This window comes from Microtus ochrogaster, chromosome 2, assembly GCF_000317375.1.
Source record: "Microtus ochrogaster isolate Prairie Vole_2 chromosome 2, MicOch1.0, whole genome shotgun sequence".
Classification (NCBI taxonomy): domain Eukaryota; kingdom Metazoa; phylum Chordata; class Mammalia; order Rodentia; family Cricetidae; genus Microtus; species Microtus ochrogaster.
In genome coordinates, this window is record NC_022010.1 from 15,796,452 (window position 1) to 15,807,043 (window position 10,592).

General features: G+C 50.1%; 1 protein-coding gene across 7 annotated transcripts in view; it reads left to right on the plus strand.

Annotated features, from left to right (window-relative positions):
• Positions 1 to 4,759, plus strand: part of Cux2 (cut like homeobox 2) — a 179,064-nt gene extending 174,305 nt beyond the window's left edge. For all 7 annotated transcript variants that reach the window (XM_026785001.1, XM_026784984.1, XM_026784989.1 and 4 more), the window contains one exon: positions 1,992 to 4,759. In XM_026785001.1, the coding sequence (XP_026640802.1) occupies positions 1,992 to 2,751 (760 nt within the window). In that variant the 3' untranslated portion in view covers positions 2,752 to 4,759. The remainder of the gene's footprint in view (positions 1 to 1,991) is intronic.
• Positions 4,760 to 10,592: the final 5,833 nt, after the last annotated feature.

A 10,592-nucleotide genomic window follows, 5' to 3' on the forward strand; every position in this document is an offset into this window, starting at 1 on the left:
TCTCATTTCTCATAGGAACCGAGCATGCTAACATCATCCATCACATTCTTTAAAAACATATCCACAGTGAGCTGGGCTCCAGAGATCAGGGGGTCAAAGCCACCTTCCCTGAGCCTGATTAGCATATATACGTCATGGGCCAAGTCATTTCACTTCAGCCTGATTAATATGGCAAAGAGAAGGAGAGAAGGGGCAGGTGCTTAGGGAAGAGGGCATCTTGTCTCCAGAAAACTTGAACGAAGAGGTCATGATGATTTGAGGGGTTTTGAAGAACAAGTAAGAGCGATCTCAGCAAGGCGATGGTGGTGCACGCCTTCAATCTTAGCACTTAGGAGGCTCTCTGTAAGTTCGAGGCCAACCTGATCTATAAGAGCTAGTTCCAGGACAGGCTCCAAAGCTACAAAGAAACCCTGTTTCAAAAAAACAAACAAAAAAAGAGCGATCTCTGTGAGTTCAAGGCTGGCCTGGTCTATGTAGTAAATTTCAAGCCAGCCACGGCTGCATAATGAAACCCTGTCTCCAAAAAAGGAAGAAAAGAAAAGAAGAGGCTGGGAAGAGGCTGAAACTTTTTTTTCCTTTTCTCAATAAAAAAAAAAAGATAAAAAAAAAAAGAAAAGAAGAAAACCACGCTTTCCATAAGAAGGGCCCTGGGTTCCAAACGCACTATGAGAAAGAAGGGGCCAGGCAATGCCGACAAGATCATGAAGACCTGATTGTGATCCCCAACTCTCACTTTTTTAAAGCCATGAAGTGGGCCAGCAAGTTGGGCTCAGAGGGCATCCACGCCTCCTGATGATTTTGGCAACCTGAGCTTGATCCCCAGGACCCACAAGGCTAAAGGAGAGTACCAAGTCCCCCAAGGTGTTCTCTGACTTCTCATACACGCATACACTCTGGAGTGTATGCACGCACACTGGACTAATAGATGTAATTTAAATTTTTAAAAAGAAAAGATGCATAACACCTGTGATCCCAAAGCTGGGGAGGCAGAGACAGGAAGCTCCTGGGCTCACTGGGCGATCAGTCCGGCCAGTGTGAGTACCAAGTTCACCAAGAGAGTGACTGTCTTAGAAGCTAAGGTGAAGAGTGAGTGAGAAAGACACCAGGCCGACCTCTGACCTCCATGGCTCCCCAAGACATTGAAGATAAAATAAGATGTACGAGTATTGATGAAGTTACCTCCCTATTCTTCCTTTCTTATTGTTGTGATAGAACACTGAGTGAAAACGTCTTGGGGAGGAAAGGGTCATTTGGCTGACACCTCAGTTCATGGTCCATCATTGAGGGAGGTCAAGGCAGGAACTGAAGCAGAACCCATGGGAGGAGCTGCATATTGGCCTGCTGACATGGCTGCTCCCTGGCTCATGCATATATATATATATATATATATATATATACACACACACACATATACTATACATATATATACATATACTATACATATATATACATATACTATACATATATATATATATATACACACACACACACACACACACACACGCACAGGGCAGAGCCTAGGGATGCCGCCCACAGTGGACTGGGCCCTCCTACATCAGTTCACAGTCAAGACAGTCTCTCACCAACACGGCATGGGACAGTCCAATCAAGGCAGTCCTTCAGATGAGGTTTCCTCTTCCCAGGTTAATTCCGGGTTGTGTCAATTTGACAATAAAAGCTAACCACACATCAGCCAGTGTTGACTTCCGGCCTCTGTGCACACTCACATACACACAGAAGTCTCAGCTACAGCAGCAGAGAGGAACATTAATTACCTGGTGTTGGCTCAGCACCTCCCCTGTCCCAGGTACTAAAGGGAGGGAGGCAGGCACTGCCCCGTCAGCTGCTGTGGGAAGGAGGAACAGTGGACGCTGTAAAGAACAGGACTGGAAGGCACAGCTGTAGACATGGGTGTTGCTGTTCTTGTGGGCTGAGTCTGGGGTCAGCAGCCCCTGTCGAGCTCCAGACCCTCACCCTTGTCTCTACCACAGGTCCAGGATGCGTCGTGAGATGCTGGTGGAAGGAGCACAGGATGACCCAGACTTGGACCCAAGTGGGGGTTCCAGTGTCCTGCCACCAGGCCACACCCACATAGACCCCACCCCACAGAGCCCTGACTCAGAGGCTGAGGACCAAAAGCCCCCAATGAAGAGCCTGGAGCTGCAGGAATCTGGGAGCCCTGTACCCCTAGCAGCTCCAGACAGGGCTCTGGTGAGGATTAAGCAGGAGGAAGATACAGAGATGGACGAGGACAGCCAACCCCTGGATGTAGGGGATCCAGACAGAGGACAAGGCAGCCCCAAAGAGAATACTCATCCTCTGGGGAATAACAAACTCCTTTCAGAGCCGCCCAACCCAGACTGCCCCCCATTGCACATCTCTCAAGAAAAGGAGATTGGGGAGCAGGTTCACTCAGACCCCCTGAGTTTCAAGTCCACCTCAGAGTCCTCATGCTGCAGCCTGGAGGGGCCGCCAAACTCTCCCTCTGCCATCTCTTCACCAGACCTCATGACATGCGTGTCACCCGTTCCCTCATCCTCAGCCCCCATCTCCCCATCCCTCCCTGGTGCCCCACCTGCCAAAGTGCCGAGTGCCAGCCCCACTGCTGACACAGCTGCAGCTTTGCACCCCAGCACCAAGGTGAATCCCAACTTGCAGCGGCGGCATGAGAAAATGGCCAACTTGAACAGTATTATCTACCGACTGGAGAGGGCTGCCAACCGGGAAGAGGCTTTGGAGTGGGAATTCTGAACCAGGGGTGAGGGACACACCCCAGTGGTCACCTTTCCTCCTTCCATCCCTCTCCCAGATGGGGTGGGGCCAGAGAGGCAAGAACTCAGCCATGCAAATGTGGACAGCAATGTTAAGCCGTTTACGTTTATTGTTGTAACACTAGTTACCTGAAGTTGTGTGTGAGCAGATGCTGCCAGCCCTGCTTGTAGGAGGCACTGGAATCCTTCCTTTGTCCCCTCCCCACGGGAGGCAGGACCAAAACAACACCACATTCTCACCCAAAAACTCCAAACTCTTTTAGAAAAATAAAGAAATATTTATAGACCTCTTTCAGCTATTTTAATAAAGGATCCTTGGAATTTATTCCCAGCTGATGCTGTTTTGATATTAAAGAGTTATAAAATCAGATGCTGTCATTGCTGCTGTGGAGCAGACACAGAAGCTGTGTCATTTTTTTTTTGCCATGAGATGAGATTAAAAGACAACTGTTCAAAGCCATCACAAAGCATTCTAAGAAGGACCAAATTCAGAGAACCCTTGGACTGCGGTTTGGTGGTTTTTTCCCCCATGCCTGTCTGTGAGACACAGCACGATGCTGCTGCCCTTCCAGAATCTGCAGTTTGCAAAGAAAAAGTCCAAAAGACTCTAAATGAAAACCTCCATGCTGCTGAGGGTAGGACCATGCTGGTGGCCTGTCTGCAGCCTCCATGTCACAGGAGATCCTGTTGCTGGTGGAAATGTTGCCCTTAGGGAATGTAGTGTGTTTCACAAAGGCCTCCACTCCCCGAGTTAGAAACCTTCTATGTATAAACAAAGTGTTTCCAAAACCTTTGGAAGTCGGTGTGGGGGAGTTACTCAAAGAGAGTTGTTTATGTCAGAGTGACCCTGACTCCCATCCTGAATGGTGCCCGTACTTGGAAGGTTTCTCCTACGGTCTGAGCCAGGCCTTTTTTCCTAGAAAAGAGAAGTGTTGATTCACCGTAGCCCTCAAAGCTTAGCAACCAGCTCCAAAAACAATCCATTCAGCCGGAAACCTCAACTCAGTTTCTCACCATCTTCTCAAGTTGACGTTGGTGCATCCCTGGAATGTGTCCGTGAGTCTGTGAAGCTTGGAAAGGCAAGGTCACCACAACATGGCCACCACATCCCCACGCAAGACCTGCTTGGGATCAAAGATGTGACTCCCCTGACGCAGAAGCAGCCTTCCCCCTACATCCTGATTGTGGCTTCCAGAGAGAAAGGACGGATGCCATGGCCTCCATATCATATCAGTGGTTGATTCTGCTGCTTTTATTCCTTTACTCCCCAAGCTGTGGAAGCTGCACTGGTGATAAACGTCGGGTCATCTCTGCTGCCGTTCAGTGCTCGAGGGACAAACCGCTCTTCGGCGCAGTGACTCTCTTGAAATCATGTGAACCAAAAAGTTGGCAACCAGAAAGGGGGAAGAAAAAAGAATGTTCTGGAATTTCTAATTCTCGTGCGCCCAGCCAGGCAGCAGACAGTAGACATCAGACAGGCCCTGGAAAACCTCTTTTCCACACACAACCCTGGCTATGCACCAAGAAGCTTTCCACTGTATACATTTTTATCCAGAGGAGGGTATTTTTATATTATGACACTAGGAAACCATGACAAGTTTTCAGAGGAATCCATTCTGGGACAAACAAAGCCTGTCTTAGCCTCTGCCACCTCCATTGCCACACACACCCACAGAGAGACCCTGCCACTTTTCGTCTTGAAGCTACATGTTGAGGTGATCCATGCCACACATCAATGCTATTCAGCAGAATTCACCGTGGCTTTAGTGTGACAGGATTCGGTGTGACCTTTGAACACAGAAGCCTGGTTGTGCAGAAGCCCATGGGCCTGCAAACAGATCTGTCCGGTCCACATCCTACAACGATTTGAAACAAGACAACACAAACACGCGAACTGTTTCTATGAGAGATTGATGAACTTTGTCTAAAATTTTACATAAAGGGACACCTTCTGTAAACACGTCCCTAAATACAGAATTGTATAATAATCCCAGGTGTCCCCATCTGTTCTGGAGTTGGGGTGCAGGTGGGTGCAGAGTCGGCCCTCAGAGGTATCATACAAAATTAGGATTTTTTTTTTAATTTTTGTTTTGCAGGGTTTTGGTGGTGGTGTGTTTGTTTTTTAAGACAAGGTCTCACTGTGTAGCCCAGGCTGGCCTAGAACTCATAGCAATCTGCCTGCCTCTGCCTCCTGAGTGTTAGGATTAATTTCTTTATTATTATTAGGGTTTGTGTGGTGTGTGTGTGTGTATACCTGTGTGGCAATCAGAGAGCAGCTTGCCAGGGTTGATTCTGTGGGTTTCAGGGAGTTGAATTTGGGCCGTGAGGCTTGCATGATGAGTGTCTTTACCTGCTGAGCCACCTCACCAGCTCAAAATCATGTATTTAAAACTTAGGCTTTTGGGGTTGCTTATTTGTTTATCTATCTATCAAGACAGGTCTCACTGTGTAGCCCTGGCTTACCTGTAACTGGCTATGTAGACCAGGCTGGCCTGGAACTCAGGAGCTCCACCTGCCTCTGCTTCCTGAGTGCTGGGATTAAAGGCGTGGGCCACCACCATTGGCTCCATGATTTGGTTTTGAGAGAGTCTCATGTGATCCAGGCCCTCAGACTCACTTTGTAGTGCTGGGATTATAGGCATGCACCACCACAACCAACGAATACTGTTTCTCAGTTGAGTCCCAGCAGTCAAATGGGGGTGTATCCCTTAACCACTGCAGATGCCAACTTCTGAAAACTCTAAACTCTGGCTGTACTGGGCCACCGTCTGTTGTGACAACAGCCAGCTGAGGAGTGGCGTCTCTTGCCCATGGCCTGAGTGGCTCTGGTAGCAGCATCTGGTTGGTGACTGAGTGCAGAATCCCAGATGCTCTGAAGACAGCCTGGGACTGGAAGGCCAGTGGCCTAAAGGCTGGGTGGTTGGACTCTGGGGCCTGGGACTAGGGGTCAAGATTGAGCCTTGCTTTTTTATACTTGTGACCACAACCACAACCATCAACCAGTCTATAACTAGAGTGGGGAATCGGTCTGTGCCAAAAGAGTTACCAGAAGGGACTTCCCCAGACTGGCACAGTGCTGCCCACTCCCAGATATGTAATGCAGGCCTCAGTTTCCACATCTGTAAAATAAGGTGTTGCAGCCGTGACTCAGGGTGCATTCTGGGGTGGCGTCTTGGAATTGTGTGGAGCATGGGTACACCTGTGCAGAGCCTGAACCGGGAGCTTGACAATCATGTGACTGTCATCTGAAGCGGGAGGTGGGTGTGGGATGTCTTGCCTTGTGCCTCAGCCATCACTCACCCATGAACCAGAGCCACATGCAGTGTCTCCGATGGCTCATCCGTAAACCTTTCTACAACCCCTGGTTTCCACACAGCCCCTTGCGGGACGACTGGCTGACTCATTATCCCCACCATGGCTAGGAGAACTTGCCTGAATCCCAAAGGCCGGCTCCCAGGCGGCACAGGTTGGGGATGGGGAAGCAGTAACCAGAGCTGCCCCACAAAGGGTGACCTTGAAGGCTGGCCCAGGCCTCTCTGAGTCAGGGAGTGAGACTGCCTGGTTTCCATGCCAACCCCACTTTTGAGAACTTGGTGTCCATGAGGGAATGCCAGAAACTCCCTACGCTGTGAAGTGGAGTGGCTATACATTTCCTTACTGGGGACTGACCATTCTGGTCCCAGGTCACTACTCTTGGCAAGGTTGAGAGATTGATAGGACAAGGTGATGTATTCTTGTTATCCTAGCTACTCAAGAAGCAGAGGCAGGGGGCTTACTGAGTGTAGCCATTCGAGAACAACCTTGCCAACAGAGCAACACTTTCTTGAAAATTCAAAACAAAACAAAAACCTAGTCAAAAATCCACATTCTGAGCCAAGCAGTGGTGGCGCACACCTTTAATCCAGCACTCAGGAGGCAGAGGCAGGCGGATCTCTGTGAGTTCGAGGCCAGCCTGGTCTACAGAGCGAGTGCCGGGAGGGCTCCAAAGCTACACAGAGAAGAAAATCCACATTCTGGGGCCCGTACAAGAAACCCAGAATGTCATTTGAGACCCTAAACAAGCCAGTTCCCTGTCAGCTCTGGGGACTCAGGTTCCTTTGTGGACCACCAGCTTTGGTGTTGCCATTCTGTCAGCTGTCCCTTGCCCTGAAGTAGAAACTTGAAGGAAAACACCAAAGTATAGAATTCTGAGCTGGAGGAGGGAGGACAGAGGGATTGGGATGGACTGGGAAAATCTGGAGGACTTCCTGCAGGAAGGAGGTTTGGATGGGCACAAAAGAGTGCAGTGAGATGCATGGGGGGTGTCCATCTCGCTAGTATTTATTTAGTGACTACTGCATGCTCCACGCCTTGGCAGAGGAACCAGGAGGGAAGGGCATAAAGGTGTGGGGTCTAGGAGTCCTGCATGGAGAAGAGAACACCGTGACAAATGAACTGTGACAAGAGATGGACAGGGTTCCGAGGGAGGTGGCTGTAGAGGGTGTGGTGGGGCTAAGAACCCACCAGAAAGAGGCCAGAGGAGCCTGCAGTGTGGTGAAGGGGAGCATGGGAGGGAGACAGAGACCTGACTGAGAAGCTCATGGGGCATGATGGGAAGCATGCTTCTCTTAGGGTACTGGGAGCCACAGCAGGCCTGAGGCAGGGGTGTTGCATTTGGATTTGCACTTTTAGGTAGGTGGTCCACTTGCCTGCCCTGACTCACCCTTCCCCCTTCTCCTCGTTTAGTAAGGGGCCCAAATGAATGGCTGTCTCACCTTCCCCATTCCCACCCTGGCAGAATCCATCTTTTGTTTGTTTGTTTTGGGACAGGGTTTCTCTGTGTAGCCCTGGCTTTCCTGGAACTCACTCTGTAGATCAGGCTGACCTCAAACTCACAAAGATCCACCTGCCTCTATGTCCTGTCCCGAGTGCTGGGATCAAAGGTGTGCACCACCTTCCGGCTGGGTCTGTCATTCAACAGCTCAGCTCTCTACAGCCTTGGTAGTGTTAGTTGCTATAGAAACCAGGCCTTCACAGCACCCAGATGCTGAAACCACCCCAAGACCCAAAAGCCGCAGGACTGGGCTAACCCACTGGGGAGCCAGCCTGCGCACCCACGCGCCAGCCTTACAGCCAGGCAGCCAGTTGGGGTTCCATTTCCTCGTCTGTGGAATGCCTGTGGCTGGAGAACCCACTGGCTACCGGTGCTGCAGGAAGCTGCTCACCCTCAGCGGCGCCCGGTCCTCAGCCTCAGCCCAGTGGGGCTGCCCCTCTTCATCACCCTAAATCTGAACATCACAGCCATCTTCATCCGTTGAGGTCACAGGCCCACAAGTACGCCCACCATCCCGATGGGTCTGAGGTTCGCTTGCATGTGGCTGTGGTAAATACTGCAGCAATGAGCAAACACACACACTGAGACCCTCTCAGTCCCTGCATGTCATCGAGGTTCTTTTTTTTTTCCTGTAAATTGGGTGTTCTGCCTCCAAGTATGTCTATATGAGGGCATCAGATCCCCTGAAACAGGAGTTACAGACAGTTGTGAGCTGTCATGTGGGTGCTGGGAATTGAACTCTGCACCTCTGGAGAGTTCTCTCCAGCTCCCAACGGTTCTGCCTTGTTTTATCTGAGGAACTATCCATGCACTGGGGTCCATCCCTTCACATTCCCATTATCAACCTTGGTCACTTTCTTCATAGCAGCTCTCTGATGGACACTGGTGACCCCACTCACATCTCATTAGCCAAAACTGGGTCAAGGGGCCATTCTTTGGCAGTCAAATGACAGCAGTGTGGCTGATCCAGGTGGATTAATCACTTAGGGTGGGTGGATGCTGCACAACCGTAACCTCTAGCCTGAGTGGCCCTCCATCTCTAGTGGCTCCTCAGAATACTTCTGACTACACAGTGCCTCTAGGTCTGTGCCCTGCACGTACATCACCCTAACACTAGCAGGACAGATGGGCACGCCAGCATTGATTAACTGCTCCCAAGGCCACCTGCCACTCCAAGGAATATTCTGGTAAGGGCATACCTGTGACCCCGCCTCTTGAGGCAGCCTCCCTCCCTTGCACATGGTCCCCTGACCTTGATGCTTATTTTTGGGAGAGGGGTTTCAAGACAGGGTTTCTCTGTGTAGCCCTGGCTGTCCTGGAACTAGCTTTATTCTCAAACTCAGAGATCCACCTGCCTCTGCCTCTCAAGTGCCAGGATTAAAGGCATGTGCCACCACCACCTGGTGACCTTGATGCTCTATTTTGTGAACTTAAACATGAGTTATGTGGGTTGCTCAGTTCACGCTGAAGCCAAATGTTCCTGAAGTTACTTAATTTTTTTTAGGCTGCTGAGGAAGAGCTGTGGCAGGCACATCCTGAGTCTACATCTGGTTAAGACCCTGGGTCTTAACCGCCATGTTGGACCACCCTGGGCCTGCCTCTTCTTTGTAGAGCCACCATGAGCTCAGTGAAGTGGAGACCCATCACTAACAGCAGACGTTACTGTCTTAGGGGCAGGTACACATAACATTGTAGACAGTGTTACAGTCAAAAACCATCTTCCAGGGCTGGCTCAGTGGTTAAGAGCATTGGCACTTCCGGAGGACCGGAGTTCAATTCCCAGCACCCACATGGCAGTTCACAACTGTCTGTAACTCTAGTTCCAGGGGATCTGACACTTTTACCTCAATGCATATAAAATAAAGTGAAATAAATTATAAATAAATAAATAAATATATATATATATATATATATATATATATATATATATATATATAATCTTCCACTGGGTAGTTATGGTGTACCCCTTTAATCCCAGCACTCAGAAGGCAGAGGCAGGTGGATTTCTGAGTTCAAGGCCAGCTTGGTCTACAGAGCAAGTTCCAAGACAGCCAAACTGTGTTTCCAAAAAGTCAAAACAAAAATCCCCCAAAAGAAAAAGCACAGCAGACATTACTAATCAACTACAGAGACTCTTTTCCTCGTTTTTCATAGTGCCAGGATCTTTTGTAGTCCGCTCCCTCCTGAGCTACCAGGAACAGGCCAGTAAGAACGGCCAGGGTCTGTTCAGACAGGGTCTCCCTGTAGCTAGCGTGCGTCCTGCCTTGCCCTTGAATGCTGGGACAGGTGTGCACTATCATCAGGCTTGGACCCTCCCCTCTCCTCACCATCAGATAGTTTGGGCCCACACACATGTCAATCACCTACCCATCTTTTTGTATGGCCTGTGGCCCTCCATGTACCTCCTGAAGGCACAACCAGCCACAGGGTCAGAGGTTGATACTTCAGTTGACACTCAAGCTGTGTGGCCTTGGCAACCTCTCTGGGCCTCCATTTCCCCCCTCACAAGATGAGGTCATTGTCTTCCCTGGGAGATGATAGGGCAGCCTGGCTGAAGGACACTTCATGTTCCTTCTAGGGCCCACCAGGCATATCAACTGGGATTCTGTAGGGAGGAAAATAATACAAGCAGCCATTCCTTGACCAGCTTTTATTTTAGCCCTCGTACCCTGTCCATGGCAGACATCTCTTAGCCCTAGAGTCAGCTGGACCATCTTTGTGCTTTGGGAAAAAAGGGCATCTCTCCCCTCCCTACCTCCTGCACTGTACCTTTAGAGTTTGTAAACCCATCCCAGACTAGAGTCTATGCCTTAGCCCGCCAGCTGGGTCACACCAGGGAGACCTGAGCCCCACCCAGTGGGAGAGTTAAAAAGATAGGGACCAAGTCCCCAGAGGCACCTGTGCAGACAGCAGAGCTCAGTGACAGCTAGGTGTCAGTGTGTCTCCTAGTAGGGCTGGACTCCCTGGGGACAATGCCGCCCCTTCCCTCCAGTCAACAGTAACGGGGG